Source organism: Protomyctophum parallelum (assembly GCF_964188405.1).
Source record: "Protomyctophum parallelum genome assembly, chromosome: 5".
In the NCBI taxonomy this organism is placed as follows: domain Eukaryota; kingdom Metazoa; phylum Chordata; class Actinopteri; order Myctophiformes; family Myctophidae; genus Protomyctophum; species Protomyctophum parallelum.
This window is the reverse complement of record NC_139702.1, coordinates 40,509,985-40,534,701: the sequence shown is the minus strand read 5'-3', so window position 1 is coordinate 40,534,701 and position 24,717 is coordinate 40,509,985. Positions and strand designations below refer to the sequence as shown.

At 44.1% G+C, this 24,717-nt stretch overlaps 1 protein-coding gene across 1 annotated transcript in view; it reads right to left on the bottom strand.

The window, feature by feature from the left end:
* The window catches only part of palm3 (paralemmin 3), a 61,628-nt gene that overhangs the window by 19,851 nt on the left and 17,060 nt on the right, over positions 1–24,717 (bottom strand). The window contains exons 2-3 of the mRNA XM_083765052.1: positions 7,285–7,337; positions 5,920–6,000 (exon numbers count right to left, since the gene is read on the bottom strand). Of these exons, the coding sequence (XP_083621178.1) occupies positions 5,920–6,000; positions 7,285–7,332 (129 nt within the window). The 5' untranslated portion in view covers positions 7,333–7,337. The remainder of the gene's footprint in view (positions 1–5,919; positions 6,001–7,284; positions 7,338–24,717) is intronic.

Here is a 24,717-nt window from a genome sequence, read left to right as displayed (position 1 = left end):
GCTCAGTGGAATACATGTCAGAGTGTGTGAGAGAGACGGGCAGGCAGAGTTCCCACCACCACAGAGTACTCCATCTCCGTACCACCCACTACAACCATACAGATTTAGGCCCAGGGAAGGCAAAGACACTTATCTATCTCACAACTGACATTTTCTAATCCATCTTGGGCGTGAAAACCCTTTTGGCGTTTTAAGCATTATGTTATACTTTATCTATTGAAAAATAGCAGGTCTACAAGCTCATAGCGCGGCACTGAGTGCCGTGCTACGAGCTTGTAGGTCTGCTAATTCTTTTTAAATCGTGAAAATGTAGTGAAAATCTTTGATTATATTCTTTCAGAGCCAAAGTTTTTTACTCAAATCTGGGGGGGTCCCTGGAACAACATATATTCAGATGGGTGTCGGCAGCCAAATACATATAATCTTGGGGGTCCTTGACATGAAAATGTTTGAGAACCACGGACATAGCAACATAGGGGTTTTCAGAAAACTGTCAGGATTTAGAAGACATTAAAGAATCATCCTCAGGTCTAAATGGGTTAAGGCCAAGTCCCAATCTGCAACTTGTGTGAAATTGCATGAAAAGGAGCGCCCCGCCCATAGACACACCAGCGCTTCTTTTTCTAAACCTTTAGCAGAATATGTAAAAGGATGACGCTTCAATATTATCCTTCCGTATTCATTCCTGCTGCTCTGCATACAACCGAGCAGTTGAAGAAATCACTGCCTGAAGCTTTAACCTTTGCTCTTTTTTTAATACTAGCCAATTTTAATATAGGATCAGAGACCATTGTGTATTCTATGGCTAGTTTAACCAATTCAAATACTCTCTAATCTTCAAACAAAATATCTATTATTAAAGTAGGTCACGACTTTACCCGGCCACATGGGGCAAAGCAGCAGTGCCTATAGAAACTTAAGACATGTTGGCCTCTATGGAATGAATCCAAATGGCTGAAATCAGTCATGGCAACTGAGAACCTTAATCCATGCACGCCTAGGCCTAAGAAAAAAAACCTGTCAAGGTCTTTGCAGAGTCTAGTGAAGGACATGATGGGATTCATGAATCTCATTCCAACTGCTGGTTCACCCTTAGTTTTATTTTATATTTTTTTATCCCACAATTCTTTAACCCATTTTTCACCCAGTGCCCAATTGCCTAACTGTAATCCTGGGTGCTACTCTCCCTCTGCCAACCCTGGGGAGAGCCCCGAACTGAGCTCATGCTTCCTTCAATGTATGAGGAGGCCGGTGTTTCCCCCGATAGGACGTACCGTAGCGAGTGGAAGGAACACGTTATTCCAAACAGTCCCTTTCCCCTCCATCATGGCATCAAGGGGAGGCAGTTTAGAGACCAGGATTACTGCATGTTTTTTTTGTGAGGGGACCTACTGCTACTACCCTAGGGGACATGTCCTCTACATGCAAACTCCACACAGAAAGGCCCTTTCGCCAACCCCCCCTAGGGTATGGGCACTGATGACACGGAGGAGAGAACCCGCCTCAAACTAAGCAGAGCCTACCTGGCACCCTTCCACCACGCTAGCTATAAAAAGTAAACACTGGAGACTTAGGCGTGATTCATACTCCTATTTTAGTCTTAGAGCTGAATAAAAGTCATAATAAAGTATGAATCGGCCCTTATACTGCCCAGCATCAGTTGGAACCAGTAAATAGACAAATATTAAGCAATTAAAAGACCTCTCTGATCTCTGTTCTGGGCAGTTAAACTGTTCTTAACCACCCAAACCCTCTCTGGACTTAGTAAAAGGGACCCGTAAGAAGTTGGGTTGTTGTGATGCGTCTAGTGTGTTGGTGTGTTGGTGGAGTGCCTAGTGCCTCACATCTCACCGTCAACCTCCACCGCTGGCTAGCAGATTGCGAACGGGAGAGCCGAGTGCATAAGCCTCTCCATGCCAGTACATCATCGCCTCTCTAACAGCAAGCCCTATGTAGTGCCTCCACGTGACGACAGACGGTAACAGGGTACAGTCCAGACCCTGGCTGAACTACAAGGGAAGGAAGTTTGGAGAACGATTGGGCCTAATAAGACCTTGCAGGCGACCGTGTTGGCTGACTTGAAAGCGCTTGGCATCGACCATGAGATGGCCATGGACAGTTCCTATGGCATCGACCATGAGATGGCCATGGACAGTTCCTATGGCATCGACCATGAGATGACCATGGACAGTTCCTATGGCATCGACCATGAGAGGACCATGGACAGTTCCTATGGCATCGACCATGAGAGGACCATGGACAGTTCCTATGGCATCGACCATGAGATGACCATGGAGCGTTCCTATGGCATCGACCATGAGATGACCATGGAGCGTTCCTATGGCATCGACCATGAGATGACCATGGAGCGTTCCTATGGCATCGACCATGAGATGACCATGGACAGTTCCTATGGCATCGACCATGAGATAGCCATGGACAGTTCCTATGGCATCGACCATGAGAGGACCATGGACAGTTCCTATGGCATCGACCATGAGATGACCATGGAGCGTTCCTATGGCATCGACCATGAGATGACCATGGACGGTTCCTATGGCATCGACCATGAGAGGACCATGGACAGTTCCTATGGCATCGACCATGAGATGACCATGGAGCGTTCCTATGGCATCGACCATGAGATGACCATGGACAGTTCCTATGGCATCGACCATGAGATGACCATGGACAGTTCCTATGGCATCGACCATGAGATGACCATGGACGGTTCCCGGTGGAAGAGAGCCATATCGGGATTCCAGTCCAACCCAGTGGCGCCTGGAAAGCGGACTTTAAATGATGATGATTTGTATGCTCTTTTCCCACCTGAGCTTGTAGATAAGGTCCACTCAACCTTATGTTTCTGTTCCGACAGTCTCCAACGCATTAGGTAAGAAACCATGTATGTTTAAAGCTCCCTCTGATTGGAACAATTTACCAACACATATTCAAAGTTTCAAACCATTTCATCTTTCAATATGTTCTTCTTAAACCAAGACCTCTTTTACATGCCCATGACTATTGCACTATTTACTTATAAACAATGAACATATAAACAATGATAAACTAAATATTTCTTGTATTCGAAATGCTGATCCAAATCAACTGTATTCCAAACCTGAACTATGGTAGTGACAATTAATGATATTTGACATAACAAATGATCCATCTTGTTGCTATTGTGCTTGCCTAGTGTAAAATCCTGTCTTTGTGTTGTTTTTGTGTTTTATCTTCTGTTAATTGTTTTGTATTGACCCCTCTCGATAACGAGATATTCTATCTCAAGGGGTAGTCCCAAAAAAACAATTTCCACAAAAGATCGGCGATCTTTGGCGAACGTTCCCCCAGAATAGGGATGCTGAGGGTTCAAGTGGTCAAGCCAAAGTGATATGCTCAGTTGTATACGACAGTGTATGGTGAAATTACATACAAATTAACAAACGCACACTTTATTCCGCCTATAATGACGTGGCCAAAATTAGGGAACGTCAGGATGAGAGAGAGAGGTCCATTTTCACGCTCGCTCCAGGCTAAATTAACACCCCGGACATTCCTGCGTAAACAACTTACTGCAGCAATATCCCTGGGGAAAAACAGTGCACAGCAATCATTCACTGCACTAAGAGTCTAGACGCTGCAAAACATTCTGTTCTCTCTCACTCTGCCTCGTACTTTCTAGTGCTCTTTATGAAAAACCTCCGAGCACCTCCATGCTATAGTTGTTGGCCACCAACTAACCATTAATCTAAAAGTGTCACAAAACCCTCTCTGTGCCCCCCCCCCCCCTCCCTCCCCTCCCCTACAGCCCAGAACAAGACCCACTCTGTTCCCTCTCCTGTGACTTTGGGCAGTCTACGGCCACGGTTCTCTCCCTAAAACCTCCTCCTCCTCCTCCTCCTCCTGGGTCAGTAGCATGAACAGGGACGTGTACACATAGACATCAAAGGGGGCTTCAGCAAAACAAACGGCCCTCTCCAGACCACGGATGCAGCATTTACTTTTTTTCCCCCAAGTCTCCTGAACTTGAACACAGTATTTTGCGTTGAACAAATTTGTTTAGAAATCCAATGTCGTTGCGCCGCATCTCCAGTAGCTAAAGAGTGCTGGGTCGTGCCCATGAAAATAGCAGATCTACAAGCTCACAACACGCAACAGGATCTCAGCCCCATGTGCCCCTCGAACACTCTCTGCACGTCCCTGAGCCTCCCCTCACCCTCCTATCACCTTCCTACATCTTATAATAACAGCTCCCGGGCTTACGCAACAACGGTCAATACCCTGGCTAATGAATGTTAGCTGTTAACTTAAGACTTCCTGCGAGAGAAACAAGTACCGGTATACTGGAATAGAAGCATAAAAAAAAAAAAAAAGAACGCTTCATTGTGGGATTCTTTTTATTACTGGAACTGTATTATGTGATTATGGGTGCAATACATTGAAATACTGTCTCACACACACACACCCTTATACCCGTATTATGGACGCAGAAGTCGGGCAGAAACCGTTTATCTCCATAGTCAAACATTTCTTTTTTTTGTGCTAAATTAACGCTCTACTTGATCACACTACAGTCCACTACAATCCATCAAAAGTAGCAGATACACAAGCTCCAAACGCTGTGCGACCTGACATGACTCAAGCTTGTAGATCTGCAAATTATGCTACTTTTGAATTTGAATCCTGAGTGAAAAGTAGCGATTTGGTTTCCACCACAACAGCGACGATGTAAACTGATGCATGCGTGCTCTTGGGCATGCCTGCCCAACAGTGTGCGCGCGTGCACTCTCACACACACACACGCGCACAGTCAGTCACTCTCACGCACGCGCACACGCACACGCACACGCACACACACACACACACACACACACACACACACACACACACACACACACACACACACACACACACACACACACACACACACACACACACACACACACACAGAGAGGAATGTGCCCCGGGGCAGCGTAACACAGTGGTGTAGGAAGGGGGAACGCCAATCCGTAATTGGTGGGAAAACAATACAGCAAGCCCACTCCACCGAGAATAAGTAAACACAGACGTAAAACTGATTTCAGCAAAGGAAGGCCCAGAACCAGGAAGTGGGGAAGGGTGTGTGTGAGTGTGAGACTGTGTGTGCACACACACACACACACACACACACATGAAAAGGGAGTTAATAAGCTGGAAAGAGAGCTTTGGCCGTGCAAAACCGTCTCTTTCATATGGAAGAGGGGGTGTGCTTGTTTGTATCTGTATGTGCGTGTTGGTGTGTGTGTATTTGAGAGTCAGTGAGAGAATGTTTGGGCTTCTTCACTGGAGTGTGTGATATGCAGCGGTTCACTGGGTTCATGTCTAAGGTGTTCCTGTGTGTGAAACCCTGGGTTCAAGTGTAAAAGTGTTCCGTAACGGGGTGGGCCATAGCTGAGTGGTTAGTGAGCCCGCCTGGGGAGCCAGAGACCCTGCTTGTCCCAGGTACGATTCCAGGCCAGGCCAGCAATGTGTCTAATGTGTGACCCTGAGCACGATAATTGTTCCCCGAGCGCCGTAGAATGGCTGCTCGCTGCTCCTAGTTGTTATGGGATGGATAAATGCAGAGAATGAACTTCACCTATGGGCATATTATACAAAAAATAAACACCTCAAAAGGATTGGGGACTATTCTATTCTTCTATTCAAAATATTTTCAGACGGGGCCAAATACATATTGATTTATTATTGACATATTGACGTGAAAATGTTTGAGTCACCAGTGTAAAGCTGTTCCTGTGTGAAAAAGGCCCATTCATACTCCAGCTTTAGGTGATGAGGTGACCACCGTTTCAGTGGTCACCTCATCCAGTATGAATAGGCCTGCAGTTGGTCCATGATGTGTACAGTTATAATCTGAATGTGTTCCTGCGTGTGTCAGACCTTTAGCTGCTGCAGTCTCAGCCTCTCGTCCTCCATGTCTCTCTTAGCTCTCTCCTGCTCTTCTTGCAGCCGACGCTTCTCCTGAGAGAGAGAGAGAGAGAGAGAGAGAGAGAGAGAGAGAGAGAGAGACTTTGAATTGAAATTGAAATTGAATCGAGGAGAGGTAACAGGCAAACGTTGATCAAAATAACAATTCTTCTACACTACAGTCTACACAAATGTGTAGACTTCTTAAGTTGAAAATTAAGTAATGCTGATGCTGAACAATAATGTAACTCTTGAGAGATGCCTGATGAAGGTCTGAACGTTTCTAATTCTAATTCTAAGTGAAGACAGTGTGCGGGATCCCTTTTTTATTTGTGTGACAATGATGGCCTATTCATATTATTTACCCAACCACAGTGGTTGGGTAAAGTACAACATGACATCACGCCGCAGCGATTAGCGACTCACTGCTCACCCAAACACATCTCTCCGTAAAATCTGAATCCCCTTTACTGTATACGTTTCCTTTCCCTTGTTACCTCCTTACATGATTTCCTGTTTTTTATAGAGAAGTGTATATTTGTATGTCTCTAAATGTTCTGATGAATTGAAAATGGTGGACCCTGTTGTAAACAAGTGTAATGCTTTATCAGTGTGTCGTCCACAGTAAAGGCCTATTCATAGTCTGGATTTTTGGTGGTGAGGTGACCACCGTTCCGGTGGTGAGCTGACCACCGGAGCTGAAATAACGTTGAGCGGTGGTGAGTAAAAACAGAGAGAAGGGCTGGAGTGGTGGCGGTGGTTTGCTCTTCACCGCGGCTCGTGACGTCATGTTGTAGTTCGGTGGTCACCTAACCACCGAAAACCCAGACTATGTATGAGCCTTAACAGTCTTTGTATTGAGTTGTGCTTTCATGTGAAATGTACCCATTCTGCATACTGTTAATAAATACTTCAATCAATATTACTAACCAATATTGGTCACCTTATCACCCAAAACTGGAGTGCGAATTGGCCTATAATCATCAGCTTAATCGTGACAGCAGAGTGGAAAAGGATGGGTGGGGGGGGGACACCTGGTCAAAGAAACACCTGGCACATGGACACACCGTCACCATGGTGACCAGGCACCTATCCCATAATAGTACTAAGCCCCAGAGTCACCCGTCTCCCATGACAACACTCTGGTGTTGTTTTCCTGGTTCCAGGGAGGCCCTGGCTCACCACACTGCACTCTGGGTAAATTATTCAAGAGCTGTGGACAGCTCAGAGAGCACGGCTTCGTCTGTGTGTGTGTGTGTGTGTGTGTGTGTGTGTGTGTGTGTGTGTGTGTGTGTGTGACTGTGTGTGAGTGTGAGTGTGTGTGTGTGTTGGACTCACAGCGATGGCCTGAAGTCTCTGTTGATACTTCTCCGCCTCATCCATCATGGCACCTGTTGTGACAAGACACGACAAGGGCAAAAGTAAAAAGTAAAAAAAAAACAGAGGTTTTTAGGGTCAAAATAATCCATTTAGACCTAGAGGCTCTAGAGCTGTCCGTTTGTCTTTCACCAAAAACAAGGGATGCACAAACGTGTTAATACTCTGGAATGGATCTTATAAACTTCAGATGAGTCCCGGTCAGACAGTCGCACGCACGCGCACACGCACACGCACACACACACGCCTCTCTAAAGTTACTACATTATCACTAGGGGGCTATCTAACCCAACCGTGGTGGTGAGTACGTGTCCCCTATGTCCTATCACATGAGTAAACGGAGAACAGGCGGAAAGAAATAACTTTAAATATGCATGCAAAATGTACAAGATTAGACATGATATTGGTTTTAGTTCAGCTCATTCTTAACCAAAATGAGATTACACCCATCATGGATGTATTCATTCATATGATGCATCTGTAAAGTGTGTGGCTGTTCCTCATGATTGCAGATACAGTATTTGCTGAATAAAATAACGTGCCAAGTAAAGTGCAAGTGACATTGATGCATTTGAAATATTATCAAAGTATTCTGAGGCACTCCAGCCCTGGACTTGCGTCAAGGCATCCTTTGAGAAACCCTGGTGTGGATGAAGAAAGGGAGAGGACCGAGTACAGACCCATGGGGGACCCCGGTCAATGGACTATAATAGGGTTAAAGTGGCTACAAGTTGCCCAACAACATACAACATTATCAGACTCTGCTGGTTATCCCCATCTCTCCTTATACCAAAAAGTGTCTCCTACTTATGCCATTAAGTGTTGGGTTTTCCCTGGTGACACAGCCAGCCTCAGGCATGTCTAAGCAAATGAGAGCTGGCAGTATTTGTGTTCCCCTGCAGCTTGACACTAAATGGTACAATGTGAGAGGATCCATTAGAGTGTATGAGAGAGAGCAATAGACCAAACCCATGCTGAAAGAAAAACAGTCATTAGTTAAGTTCTCACTTGCCCACAAACCACAGCTTTTCCAGATGATGAAAACGTACATGTACTGTACATACAAGTCTACTTTCGGGAAGTGTGGCGGGATTAAAAGGTTTGAGACAGTCAAAAGTTCCCAGTGCATTTTTACAATGGGTTGAGAATATTTATAGACTCGAGCAACATGGGGGATTTGGTGGGTGGAGAGAGTGCCAAGACAGACAGCGGGCAGAGCTGTCTGTCTGCATATATTGTCTGTCTGCATATATTTCAATCTCCTGAGGGGAGAGAGAGAAAGAAAGGACATCACAGTGGATGAGGGAGAAGTTTCCAATGTTCCACATTTGTATGATATCACATACTGTACAGACAGTTGAATGATCGACCCGTCATTCTAATCCAGGATGACAATGTGTATTGTTAGCCTGGCCCAGCCAGACTTCACCCGCCCCTAATGCATATGCATATGCCCCGCAGTGGTATATTAGTATCGCAACACGAGGCTAGTGTATTGTTCCATTAGTTTTTGTTTCCTACATTTTTCTTTCAATTATTATTTCAAAACATTTAAAAAAACATTCCCAAAAAAGCAAAAACGTTTGATAATTAAAAACAAAATTCAATGTTTTTTTTGTAATTTCACGAAGAAATAGAAAGAAGTAGTGAAAATAGCCGATCTACTAAGCTCACAATGCGACATGAAGGGATGCGTTGTGAGCTTGTAAGATCTGCTATATTCAATAGTTTGGGTCCCGGTACAACGTCTAATTTATCTTTTTGCGTCTTGAGCTAAACAGTTTAGGAACCACTGCTCTAGTGTGCCCTTCATGGCTCTCGTCTGCACAAAAACAATGTAGCTTTTAATGCAGGCTATGCGAGAAGAGGAAAGACAACACCCACCCACCCAACATTCATAAACACAGAGAGAAGGCAAAAAGCACGTCGTCTCCTCAGTGATTTTGAAGTACTCTCTAGACAATGACAGCAAAAAGTCTCGTAGTGCGTAGCGTAGGGACTCTAGGAGTCTCAGTGCCTACCGTAGGGAGCGTGTGTCTCGTCAAGGCTCCGGGAGAGGTCCCGGAATAGAAGCCACGGATAAACAAGCAAACACAAACACTGGCTTTATGATGAGGGGAGGTAATCAGAACAGCACCCGGGAGGCAGGTGTGTGTGTGCGTGTGCGTGTGTGTGTGTGTGTGTGTGTGTGTGTGTGTGTGTGTGTGTGTGTGTGTGTGTGTGTGTGTGTGTGTGTGTGTGTGTGTACACACACCACGTACGCACTTCGAAATTATGATACAGAGAGGCAACGTCAAAACATTGGGAAAACAGGATCAGAGGGGAAAATTGAATCAACTGCGTTCACCCTGATGTTCCTATTTTGGGCACAAGAAAATAGCAGATGTGCCAGATCACAATGGCTGAATTGTGACCTCCGAGGATCTCAACCTGGGCCCTGAGGGTATTCCAAGTGGGCCCCCAAATAATTTGTAAAACACTGAGATTTTAATGATATGTGACTTTTTCTTTTTTTTTTATGTCAATGACTTAGCCTCAGTCAGAAGCGGTCACAAATAACAATTATAATTGTTCTTTAAAAATGTGCTTACTGTACATTGTGATACTGATCAATAGGAATAATGTGTTAGTTCCACTGATGCTCTGAAAATGCACCCATGGGGCACCTGGGTGGTCAGATGGGTGCACTGGGCTGAACACTTGAGCATTGTGGGCCCCGCTAGAGAAATGGCTGAGATCCACTGTCCAAAAATAGAAGGCTTGGATAATGTGACATGCACAAAAAGGAGAAGAAAAGCAAGAAAATGATTGCAGAAGATAGACATAAAATTAGCAATTGTTTGAACTTGAAGCGAGAAAGGTGGGGAGGGAGGGGGGTGCAGACATTGTAGGTGAACAAAGACCCTTCTGTTTCATTGTATCGCCGTCTCTTTCAAGCCATGGTATTCCCGAGGCGTTTTTGTTTAATGCATTGAAATGTTCAATCTATAATTTGAAAGATCAGTGACGGAATAGCAGCAAAAGGCGCAGGAGAAGCGTTGATCTTACTTTAGTGGACTGTTCTTGTGTACGTCTACTGTGCCATTCAATTATTATTAGGCATAGGAATGCAACCATTTAGACCTGAGGACGATTCTAAAATCCTGACAGTTTTCAAAAATATATGTAATTGGCCGCCGAAGCAGCAGAAGAACAGCACATCAGAAACATCAATGCAAGAGCACTGGAAAAAAAAAAGTCATACTGTGCTGCCGAGTTTGCGCTCACACTGCGCTGCGTGAACCGCAGCAGGGAACCTTATCAATGTGTTCAAAACAAGTCATACTGTGCAGACAATCTGGCCAATGTGGAAGGTCAGTTGCATCATTCTTTGCGTTCGCGTTCACACTGCACCGTGTCAACCGCAGCAGGGAACCGCAGCAGGGAACCATATCGATGGGCGGATCAAACATATCGCATTGTAGTTCGCCAAAAGACTGCCATTTCGCTTCACTTCAGATTCATTTTGCGCTGCCGTCTGCGCTGTGCCTCCATGTGCCCAAAAGAACAGTGCATGCACACACACACACACACACACACACACACACACACTAACGTCCAGTCCCCGACGACACACTGCATCCACGTTACCCTCACTTTACGAGCCTATTTTAATCGCAGTATAACATCCTGGTGTGAAGGAGACCTGTAAGTGAATGTTGAAAAACAGGACATTTTACTGTTTTACACATCATTGTCAGGACTCAGGACACCTATTGAAAGCAGGACAGACCAGGACGTCTACTCTGGTCACCATACTGTAGGTTAGGAGCATTTAGTCATGGATAAGGTAGAAGAGGACAGTGTTGAGACTAAAATGCAGTGCATCTCCAAGTGGGTTCCAACCAGTGTTGTTTTTGGCAGCCAATTTAGATTTTAGTTTTAGTCAGTCTCTTTAATAGTTTTAACCTCTTGAGCCCCATTGCCAGAGTTCAGAGTTTGATTTTGTTTTAGAGAAAAAGCGTTGCAAAAAAAGATTGCAGGAGTAACTACAAAACCTAGCTCAAAACAAAGGCAGAGTGCAGTAACTACATTTTGGAGCTCAAGGGTCAAATTCAAGATTTTGGGGCATGAGAATGACGTCATGACGTCACTTGTATACCTATAACCCATTTGGCTGGCCAGTTGACAAACGTCAAAGCCAATTATCTCAGTTTCACCTTGAGCTTTCTAGGGCAGTATAGATTGGATGCATGCATGGATTGCATGCACTATCGCTTTTGTTATATCTACTCAGTCACGAGTCACTGTCAACCCATAAACAATAGGGTCCGCAACCCCAAAATGGGTCCCGACCCATTGTTTGGGAAACACGGAGATAGCTAGCGAGCAGGTAGCACTGCAGTTAGCACAAACAGTTTCAGTACAAACATTCCTAACACCATGGTGTGAAAGAATGTATACACGCAATGTGTAGGAGTCTCTGTGTGTGTGTGTGTGTGTGTGGCTGAGAGAGGGAAAGTTATGGAATTTTTGAGAGAATGTATATTTGCCCTGTGTGTGTGTTTGTGTGTGCGGTGTGTATTTAAGGATGTATATTTGCCCTGTGTGTGTGTGTGTGTGTATGTTTAAGAATGTGTATATTTGCCCAGTGGGGATCCATGAAGCCTGTATGCCGAGGGCTAGCGTAGCTACATTAGCACTGTGGGAACAGATGGCATAACAGTGAGGCATTTGAGACGCAGGGAGGTGCAGGTTCAAGTACCGTTGGGAGTAATTTAATATCTCGGTTTAATGCCTGTAGTTTTCTCTCACACACACACACACGCACATGTGCGCTCGCACACACACACACCGATCCTTGTGAGGACATCAACATTTAGTAGTAAGACGCCAACTAACATGTCTTCTACTTGTGTACAGAGAGTCTTCACAAGTATAGTGACACACACACACACACACACACACACACACACACACACACACACACACACACACACACACACACACACACACACACACACACACACACACACACACACACACACACACACACACACACACACACACACACACACACACACACACACACACACACACACACACACACACACACACACACACGTCTAATTTAATTAGCTTCTTCAATGCTGCAATTGGCAAACTGCAAGAGGCTGGCAGGCTGCGTTGTTTGTAATGTAATCAGAACTTCAGAAGGAATACAAATAAATAAATCATATTTCTTAACGCCACAACAATTCCTCCCAATCGAGTGGACTGTCAAGTAACATCTTTCCATTACACTCAAAATAAAATCCAACTTTTATCTCATTGTTGAAGTGTGTAAAAGGGGCAACCAGCTATCACCACTAAACACACAGCTGCTGTAGTTGAGTGCCTGAGTGGTCAACTCTGTGTAGACAACAGGGTCAGGGTTAGGGACAAGGTAACAAACTGTGGCTCCACATGCAACTGACTGAGCTCAATAGAAACTAGAAAGGTGCAATTCTGGGAAGTATGAATCGCGCCTAAGGATGCAGGAGTATACAGGCTATTTGCATCACTGAATATTGTGTGATGTCATGTGAAGCGTGACCAAAAGCTGCACCTTTCTGCTGTGCAAACATTAACAAAAAGCAGGCTCACTTTGCTGGCAAAACATTATTGGACCGAGTGTTGCCTATAGAGTGTCGCAGTCCCTCCCACTTTCAGAACAACGAGTGGCCCAGGAAATGGTTCTCCATTCATTTTCACCATAGGCTTTTCCTAAATTATTTATTTAAAGACGGTTACGCCGTGGACAAAGCTAACTCGGATCGTGACAAATCATGACAATGAACACAATGTTTTGGGCCGATCAAATAATTTATAAGAAGAAAAACAACAAAAAAAGTGTTTTTTCTACTTTCTAATTCTTTGTTTGGCCCAAAACATTGTGTTTATTGTCATGATTTGTCACGATCCGAGTTGGCTTTGTCCGTGGCGTAAACGTCTTTAAATAAATACTTTCTGAAAAGTCTATGAGGAAAATGAACGGGTCTCTCGAGGGGGCGGGACTGCGACGCTCTATAGCAAGTTGCTATAGGCAACACTCGGTCCGATAATGTTTTGGAACATAGGAGTCGCTTCCACACTAAATATCAACGTGAAGTTATTCCACGTGTACTGTGAGAAGTCAAGAGTTCAACGCCAGCCAGGAGCGGCACCTGTTGATACAGGTAGGGTTCCAAAGTGTTGCTCAAGGGCAAATAACAGCTATTATATGAGGCTCAGACCCATTATATTTTGGGAGCCAGCTATCACCACTATTCGCCAACAGCAGTGTAGAGCCCAAATCCTATATTTGTGGCACTACTGACTGGTGCCGACACGTTGTAGTTAAGACGTGTGCTCCAGAAAGTGATGTCCAAACATGTGCGTAGAGTTGGTATAATGAAGATGTATTATCCGTCTCTGCAGGCCTAGTCACTACAGCATACATCTAAATAAATACAATAAATGTAAATTTAAACACAGTCTGAAAAATGTTTGCCTCTTGTCAGCAACACCTGCTGGTTGATTGAGAGCTGATTAAATACCCTGCCAACCTTGACATTGACCATGCCCCTCAGTGGACATCATTGGATACAATTAGGAGGCTCAAATGGCTCTTAGAAGCAGCCTGTGTGACTGCACCTATCACGAGACCCTTGTAATTAATTTAACTCTGATCGGGTACTCCGGGTCCATTTGGTACACCCCCCCCCCCCCCCCCCCCAGAGTTACAAATGCACATCACATTAACACTGAGGGTTTTACTGTGCGCTGCTCCAAGCTGTGAATGGAATGCACTAGACACTGAGGTCACGTTGAGGACCTTTGGTGGTTACACATTTGCAAACGGCTGCGAACAAGTCAAAGAGCAGCCAACTATAGTGGGCACAGGCTGTTCTGTGTTTAACCAGAGGCACGTTTTGGAGGCGAGGGGTTGACACAGCCAGGGGAGTTATTATGAAGTAGCAGGATTTCATCAATCTCCCCTCTAAAAATAAGTTTGTCCCCTTATTATAATGTCAAGGAGCCACGGAGAAAGTGAAAATGCAGCAGTCTTCTACTCTGTTTCTAATGAAAATGAGCGCAAATATATATTCTTTCACAGCAATGGTTTTTAAATGTCCTACAGCATGAAATTCATGCCATTCAGTCATGCTGGGTCATGCGAAGGCCACCCGCCTAGGCTGTGCACGATGATGCAATCACACCGATGTGGACGTGCGGTGCGCGGCTTTGATGTTTCTGCATCCGTGTCCAGGGGGAGAGAGAACAGCAGTGTGTTTGCATGACACAGACCACAGAGTGAAAGTTGTGTAGAGGGGGAAACAAAATAGAAAGCCTCAATGCACGATGCATGTTGCAACAATGTGGGAGAAAATGAAACGGAGAGCAGCATCAATGCATCTTTTTGTAGAAATTAATCCAGGTTTTACAAGGTTATGCTAGTATTGTATTAGAATGGTATAGGGATGGGTCTGATTAATCGTTAAAATGATCTAAATCGATTATTACAAAATAAAACAAAGCAGGGCCCCCCCTCTCACAGAACGATGATATCAGTCAACAGAACCATGGGGTGTGTGGTTTCTATGAGTCTAACCTGGTTAAAATGGAGTTTATATAGGAGGGGGCATGCCTTATATATGTGAATATCAAATATCTAAATATTGACTCGGGCAACAAAAGCTGCCGTGTGCACAGCCGCTCGCTGTAATCGCCACGTTTAGCACTCGAACACGTGACAAAGTGTCAATTACAGTGGGATTCACGTTACTGAAGGAGTCATGCTGCAAGCATGTTAACTGTGCCTGCACATCCCTTGCATGTTTGCATTACTATTATGTGATGTCTTTGCTAGCATCCCAAATACACCCAATGTTGATTTGTTGACACCAGTCACAAGGAGGTCCTGATTCTGGAGATGGGCTGTGTCTTTGATTTGTACATGGACCACAGGCATTTCAAGATAAACATTCTAAGTACCAACCATTAATTAGAATCATAACAAACATTGGGTACTGAGTCGCCACACTGATATTTGGAAGCCTGGGCCATCTACAAAAACTGACTATGAGTGACCTAACAATAACTGGCGTGACAAATAGCAAAACAACTTGCCAAATAAATACTGCTCTGTTTCGGCTGTTCTATGGGGAGTTTGTCTGTCTGGAGGAGGGTGCCCATGAACTGGTAACCCCGTTACATGCGTTTCCCTGTAAAATGTATTGTAATTAGCAGATTCAAATAAAGAACAAAAAATGTTTTTTTGTGCGTGCGTATGTGCGCACGTGCGTGCGTGCGTGCAAGAGAGAGCGAGAATAGAGAATGACAGATGTACCCATTACCATTACACAGACTAATCCAAGGCCGAAGATGTGCCTTGAAGATATCCTTCCACCCTTGTGTTTGGGAACAGGAAGAGAGCAAACAGCACTACATGTCCTCCAGACGACAGGAGACATAGAGAGGAACGTCCTATCGCAACAACCCTGAGCTCTGACCTCACACGTCCCCCGCTGTCATCGTTGGCCAGCGCTCAGGAAGGGATCAGCTCAAATACACAACCAGCCAATCAGAAACAACCAATTCCTGGAAATGACTTCCATCAAGAGAGTCAACTCGGGGCAGTCGGTGGAAGAGGAGGCATTTACTCTTAGCTTGAGGAACAGGTCAGGAGGACTGGAGAACTGCTGTTTAAAGTGCTTTTTCATCCACTATCGATTCCTAGTTTCATTTACGGACTCTGCAGCAAGAAAACGCAAATGAATATCCTGCTTGTCTAAGATAGAAAATAAATCTTGAGGCAGGGTGTGGGTGAGTGTGTGGGTGGTATGAATGGAATTTGTGGAGTTCGGCTGGGCCAGCTCCAACAACACACACAGCCAAGATTCTTTTGAGTGACATTCAGGGTCAAAGGAATGACAACACAGCATTCCACTTCTCTTAGGAGTGTGCGCGTGTGTGTATGTGTGTATGTGTGTGTGTGTGTGTGTGTGTGTGTGTGTGTGTGTGTGTGTGTGTGTGTGTGTGTGTGTGTGTATATAATAGACCCATCCATCGTGTAATGTGTGTTTGCGTACACACAGTGCTAATGGCATGGAAGTGTGTCAGGGATTATCAAAGTCAACAACATATACATCACAGCTATATTGTAAGTCATTTGTCACTGTCTTCTCTTCACAGGCATATACCAGCATTTTTCCACGGTCTTCTTCCACTCTTTTAGTTATACTGTAATTAAGATGTGAGCAGCAGTCACAAATTCACAACGTAACTTCAGGGACTTAATATTGCGTAAAGTTAACGCAACAATTACGGATTGATATGGAATTCCTCCACAACAGCACACTTACTGCAGCGATCACTCGATCCTGTAGTTTGCAGTGCCGTGCACACACATGATTTAACTCAAGACCCAAGAGAAATGAGATGTTTCCCCGGGACCCAAACTAGTGAAAACAGCAGATCTGTACAAGCTCACAACCTGCCGTTGACCCTTCGCACCACGCAGCGAGCTTGTAGATGTGCTATTTTCACTACTTCTTAAATGTTTTATTTTACGTATACTTAAGTGTAGTCTTTTATGTATTTATAGAAAAACATACAGTACATAGAGTTTTGGGATTTTACTTAAGAAATACTTAACCCATTTTGCCCACCGCGCTATGAGCTTGTAGGTCTGCTATTTTTGAAAAATCGAAGAGCGACTGACATAGAAGACATTTTTAGAATCTGATCTCAGGTCAGAATGAAAACTGTCAGTGTGTAGAAGACATTTTTTTAATCTGATCTCAGGTCAGAATTGGTTAACTTCTACAAAGTTGTTGTTGGACATGACATTTTGTAGGAAACATTAACATACTGGTGACCGATAACGATTGTAGTCCCGACTCACTGTTTGACAAACAGTGAGCCGTACACCAGTGGTTCCCAAAGTGGGGTCCGGGGGATTGTAGAAGTCTCCCCACTTCTACAATCCCTTCACTGCATGGCTTCCAGTTGCTGCTCAGTGAGTCACAACCAGTTCAAAACATTGATGGCAAATCAAGGCCATGGCACCCCCCTTTGCCTTCAGGACACGATGCAGCTGTGCAACCAACAGTTCTCCCCTACACTTAAATCAGCTAACACAGGACATCTGTCCGTCCCTCCCTTCCTTAAAACACCCTGGACAAAGCTCTGAGACTCTCTCCGCGCTCCCTAGCAGTGGAATGACACCCCCTATTTCAAAGAGTGCACCGACTCCCCATATTCGGCTGCAGTCTGAAAACTCACACCCCCCTATAGAAGTTTAGAACCCCTAATATTCTTTCCATCACTTCTTGTTGCCTATTTTGCTATAATGTAGGCAGATGTATGGTGGCGTTTCGTCATTTAGATAAGATCACATGTTATTTATAAAGATGCAATGTTTGAGGTTTACTTTATAAAAGCAACAGCTAAATGCCTAAATTGCAATTGCCGACGTATACGCGATTCAAAGTCTCCATCTACTGTATTTTCCGGTTATTTTGAAAGCCTAAGTGCCTTCTCATTTTTATTTCACACTTGCATAAGTCACAGCCAGAGTAGCAAAAAAGAAAAAGAGACCCACGGAAGGCTTCCCGAGCATCAAAGGAATTGTGGAAGTAAGATTATGGAAAGAGAAATCTCCAATGAGTCCCAGTGTTCTGTGTTGAGGAGTTCAGTTTATTGCTGGAAGTTGAAATGACTGCCAGGCTGTGCCAGCTCAGGTAAAAGAGGATAAAGATGAAGGAACAATAGCTCACAACGGAACAGAGACTTCCTCTCAAAGAGAAGGGGAAAGGATTTCACTCACTCACGGTCAGGAGGTTCGTTCTGTCGAGTAATATTACATATCATTGGGCCTACTGTTATTCTTAATTTTTTTTTTTCCATCTACGTGTTTGTCTTTGTTTGTTTGTTTAATAACTTGATTCAGGGTAGGCTTCAGGGTATACAAACGATTTCATACTTTTGACACTGTCACCTGCATATTATGTACCTCTTATCCTGCAATAGTATAGCAATTATATGGCTTTTGTTACACCTTGGGTGTTTCACATCAAATGTAGGTATGTCATTATTTAAGGTATGGCCTGAAATATACCTGAATAAACACTATAGTGAAAAAAAGTTATTACATATCTGCAATGTATTATACAGACAACAGCATGAATGCCACACACACACACACACGCACGCACGCACGCACGCACGCACACACACACACACACACACACACACACACACACACACACACACACACACACACACACACACACACACACACACACACACACACACACACACACACACACACACACACACAATATCCTTCCCACAAATAGTGAACATCGACACTCGCAATGTGAGCTTGCAGATTGGCTATTTGTCGCACACAAACAAAGTACATGCATAGATAGGGCTTAAGTGCTTTAGGCCAAAGAAGAAAAACAATTCTCATCCTGTCAATTCTCTTCTTTCTGGCTTTTGCAGCCAGAAAGAATAGGCAGATTAAGACGGGGTTACTAAAAAGTATATTATCTTTGGAGTGTAAACTGTCTTGGCTGCAACGAGAGCTTTTTATTCACCCGTCAGTCATCTTATCTAAATCACTATCAAACCACCACACGGACAGAATGAAAGCAATAGTGTTTCAGGCCAAACAATTTTCTCTGCAGCCATTACTACATCCACAGAGCAGATCAAACATGTCAGAACAATGACATATTTTGAGTGCAATTCAGACCGCTGCACTTGTTCTCTGCAATGCTCAGTCTAAATGGGAAGCGAGGAACGCACACGTCGCCTGGATCAACGAGAGGTCTGCTACAGGTCTTCTCAAGAGGGGCGCAACAACGCAACGCATAAGAAAATAGCTAAACAGAATCCAGGTCAGGTGAGTCGTGGGCATGTGCACGAAACGAGCACGTGCGCAACAAATTCACGGGACCGCGCTCACGTGAATACGCTTGCGTTGTCGCACCGCGACTGCTCTGTGCAAAAAAAACAGGTCTCATTCAAAATGAACTATAGGCACGTTATATCGCTTCCCGTTTGAAATGCCCTTTACGCTTAATTTATGCTCCGTCGTACCGCGGTGTGCTGGAATTAGACTAGCTCACAGGGAAAAGGAAACGAGGCCGACCTAAGATCACCTGGCAGGCTGGCACAGAACGGTAGAGCAGGAATGGCTCACACCATTTCAGTGCAGAGGCGCGCGGTGAAAACTAAGGCATGGAAATGTAAGAGGAGGTCGCGCTGCTCCGTGCTCATAGATAGCCGCGATGCAAAATATAGTTGTATTCATAACCAACGTTACGAAAAGAGTGACCTTGGTTGAAACCTTGTCTTCATGAATACAGTACATGAATCATGAATCCGTTGCATCGTGGATAAGAGTAGTGTGACCTCTTCATTTATTTCTGACTTCCCCAGTTTGATTCAACCACATGAACCCTATAGCATTCTTATTCTGTGACAGGCGGAACCAAAGCTCACAGTGCTCCTCGTTAGCTTGTAGGTCGGCTATTTTTGATAAAAGATATTTACTGTTAGAGCAGTGGTTTTCAACCTATTTCATTTCAAGGTCCATTATTTATTGGGCCTTTGAGCCACGGCACGGACCACCGTTTGATGAGATTCAGCCTCTCTGACCTGAAACTGGCCACCATAAGAGAGATAACACGCAAACATTGATCAAAATAAGAATTCTTCTACGTTCTGTACTTATGTAGACTACTTGTAAATTAACTAATGCAGATGTTTAACTAATAATGTAACTCTTAAATAATAAGATTAAATAAAATTAAACCAAATTGACCAGTAGGTGTCATGTGGTTTCATTTTACGCTCTCAAGAGTAAAAGATCGAATCAGGGTTACCAACTCTCCATCATTTAGCTGGGGACCACCTGGAACACCCCTCAAGGACCACATACTGGTGGTCCCCGGAACCACTGGTTTAGAACCACTGCTGTAGAGTGAAAACAGTAGGGGGCCTAGTATAGACCTCTGGGGGACTCCTGTCCACTAAGTAAATAGGGTTTCAGTGGTTAAAGCACTCACAGTGCATCTAGTCTTGAATACAAACATGTTTAAGTGGTTATACTACTCGTAGTGCATCTAGTCTTAAATACAAACATTGGCGAGACTCAGGCTGCTAGAGAATAACAGCAGTATGGCTCTGTCTGGACTAGGCTTCAGGCTAGGGTGAGTAAACCTGAATGAATCTCACACAAGAAAACACCAACAAAGATTATCTATGTAATCCTATTCATAGTCTGATTGTTGTGTCTGTGTGCGTGTGTGCACGTGCGTATGTGTGTGTGCGATGGAAAAGAGAAACACCCCATTAGGGCTGTCAGTGTCACGATTACACAATACATTGACAAATATTTATTACCCAAATAATTGCAATTCAATATCCAATTTTGTCATTGGACATTTGAACATTATAGAAATACATTTTCTGTTTGTTCACTTACTATGAATAAAGTAGGATAGCAGTAGCTGAGTATCATTACAGAAGTATAGGTAACAACTAACAAGACTGTAGACTAAACTGGCAGTAATGAGCCGTAATGGAGTACAATTACAACCCTCAAACTCCTTCAGGGCTAAGCCATTAAAACCTGGGAAAGAATCTGTGAAATGTGTGATTTTAGTTTGCGTTGGCTGTTCAAAAATAGCAGATTGTAGAAGCAGTTGTACCAGCTCGCAGCGCAGCACGTCTCTTCGAGCCACGCTGATGCGCTGCAATCTTGTACGTATGTATATCTGTCATTTTTTAACATGTTTGCTAAATCTTGAAAGTGTGAGCTACAGATTCAGAAGGCATTTATGGATCGTGCCTCAGGTCATAATGGGTTTTAACAGCCTCACTACTTTTAGTAGTCATCTGGGGTTGATAAACAAGTTGCGTATTTAAACACTGTCCCGAAGGTATGCTAAATATAAGTCCAACTAGTCACAATGTTGACCAGCTTCAGGGACAGAGATGCGGGAGACAATGATCTAGCATTAACATACAAGACAGGCCAGCTTAACAACCGAGGCTTCATGTTTGGGCTTTGATCTCCACAAGGAACTGTGCGGAGTGTGCGCTAGACACTTGAAGACAGTACGCATTATACTGCATAGTCGGCACGAAGCGCAGGGTAAAAGCAGCCTTTAACAATGACATGGAATGCAGAGATTGCGGGGAATTTTGTTTAGAGATTACAAGCTACTTGGGTGTTGAAGGAAGCACACACAGCGAGGGAGGGAGGGTGGAGTTGCCCTCTGGTGCTATCTATTCCAAAGAAAACGATGTGGATGTTGTGCATGCTTGTGACAGAGAGTCCCCGGTTTGATTCATGGCTGGCCCGGAACATTTTGTCACTCCTCTACCCTCCCCGTTATTCTCTCTCAACTGGGACTGTCAATGACATGACAACAAAAAGAAAGAACTCAGAATCAAATCAAAGAGAATAACAAAGAATAAAACAATCAGCAGTTTTCCCATAACAGTAGTCTCTGCATTCGGTTTAGCGTTACATTAAGACTATTGAAAGACTTTGTCTGTATTGTCAATGTGATGCTGTCTATGTGTCTTCATTGTATGAAATGACCAAACTGAAATGTATTATGGAAATGTTGTTTTGGTGAAGTTTTGTGGATGTTTTTCCCTGAGCAAGAAACACAAGCACCAAATGCTCCCTGAGTTGTACTAATAGCCCTCACAGCTCCTAATGTAGTTATAGGATGGGTAAATGCAGAGGACAAATTCACCTTGTGTGCCAGTGACAAAGAAAATAACCCAGAGAAGTGGGGAGTCAGGGACCTCAAATCCGTACTGCAGAATATGGATCAGAAACCTGCAGGACCACCAATAAACTACAGACTACTTTCATCATCCACTGCCCAAGACGCATCAACCTGTGGGCAACGCAGCCAACCAGTAGAGGTATGGCTGATAAGGAGAAAGCGGAGCTGGATTGGTCACACATTAAGAAAAAGCTGAAAACGGCAATAACCAAACGGGTACAAACATGGAACCCACGAGGCAAACGGAGCAGCTAGGGAGACCCTAAAACACCTGGAGAAGGAGCACAGAGCTAGATGTTAAAACAGAAGGGACTGGCGTAGAAACAGCTGGAGAGGATGGCCCAAGACAGATGCGGGTCGGTGGAAACAACTCATCAATGGCTGTCAATGTTCCGAAAGGAATATAAAAAGGCCTAAGTAAAAGGGTAAACGGTGCATTTATATAGTGCTTTTATGCAAAGCTCTTTACAGAGATTGTGCATTGCATTTTCACACACATTCATACACCGATGGCAGAGGAAACCATGCAAGGCACCAACCTGCACATCGGGAGCAAGTTTCTTGTTCAAGGACATTTCGACACTAACATTGGGGGATCCCGGGATCAAAATGGGAACCTTGCGGGGTTCCCATCTGGCTGCTCTACCCCCCTGTGCCACTGTCGCCCCAGTGACAGTAGCTTACTTATTACTAAACACAGAATAGAGAAATAAAAGGGGAGAGAGGAACAGAAAGAGAAAGACAGCTCTGGTCAAAGTGAACCCGGCGTACAGAGCTGCTGTTCAAACAGAGCACGAGGAGAAACAAGCAGCGACATATAACACAAACATTAGGTGATGCAAGTCACATGCCCGACAAATCTAGAGAGTCCTTCAACGAGACGAACCGACCGGGGGGAAGAAAAAAACCCAGAAGAAACAGAGGGAGGGAGTTGGAACACAACACATACCTTCTGGTCTTTGATGTACTACGATTTCAACGAGAGTATAAATTAACCTCAAGAGAGAGGAAGAGAATAACATAAAGCTTGCGGACAAAGAGACACGTTGCGGCAGAAACTTGACAGGACAATGGAATGGAGGAAACATCTAAACTATGCAGTTCAAAATGCTCGGTTGTTCATTTCTCATTTCATGTGTGTAGGGCTGTCACGATTATGACATTGATTAATTGACGATTAACTCTCACTCAAATAATTAACAATTTAATTGCGTTTGTCATTGAACATTATTGGAACATTAGAAATCAAATTTCCGGTTGGCTTTTAGCCTTCGTACGAATCGTAAACAAAAGTTGCACATAGGGCAGATATGACAAAATAACACATATTTAATGACTATTAATAGAGGAAATAGCCGACGGATCTACAGGCCCAAAACGTGACGCAAATAATTGTGATTAGACTATTATGTAATAACTGTGACAGGCCTACATGCGTGTGCAACTCTAAGAGTGTACAAATGTACAGTAACCTCCCCGATCTGAGTTGAATGAACACTATTTTACACCGAGGATGCACAGGGTGCAAACTAAGAGAGAGAGAGGCGTCCAAGACTGACGGTGTTCGTTCTCTAACAGGTCGTGACAAAACACCTCCGGCTGTCTGCCTGTCTCGCAGGAGGCCATCTGCGGTCTGCCGGCAGCTAAGCCAAACCTGACACACACACACACACGTAAACAGAAACCCCAATGAAGCTGGATCTCCCTCTAGTCTAGTCTCTATTCCGTGCCATCACACAAGGAGAACTTGCACACACACGTTTGGGTGTTGAGAGTCTAACCTATACGCAGTGGTGGAAAAAGTACTCAATTGTTTTACTTAAGTAAAAGTACCAATACTGCAATTTAGAACTACTTCGTTACAAGTTAAAGTACGGAATTGAAAAAGTACAAAAGTATCAGCATCAAAATGTACTTAAAATAATAAAAGTACTCATCGTGCAGAATGTGCCATTTCAAGTCTATTGCAAATAGCAGATCTACAAGCTCGCAACGCGACCTCATTGTGAGCTTGTAGATGGGCCATTTTCAAATGGCTGAAATGTATAGGGTTGGAGTGGTTAATGTATGTTTTCTAATCAAAGTTAAATCTCCAAAGTAACTAGTAACTAAAGTTTTCAAATAAATGTAGTGGAGTAAAAGTAAAAATTTTGGCTCTGAGATGTACAGTAGTAAAGTAGCGGTAAAAGTATTGGAAATTGGAAATACTCAAGTAAAGTACACATACCTCAAACTTGTACTTAAGTAAGTACTTAAGTAAAAGTACTTAGCTACTTTCCACCACTGCCTAAACGCCACTAGCTCCCTCCGTCAGTTCAGCGTCTGTCGTTCATCCCAGCAGCATCCATATTTGGGGGGGGTAACATTATTGGTAAATAAGAGTCGAACTACTCGCTCACAACGTGCTGCGTTACAACGTGCTGTGAGCTTGTAGATTGGCTATATTTGCTGACCAGATTTGGTTTGGGTGGAAAAAGGGGTTCAAGTACAGAGCCAGCCCAGGTCCAGTTTCTATGTTTAGAGCACCAGTTCCCAAACAGTGGGTCGGGACCCATAGATCACGGACGCATTT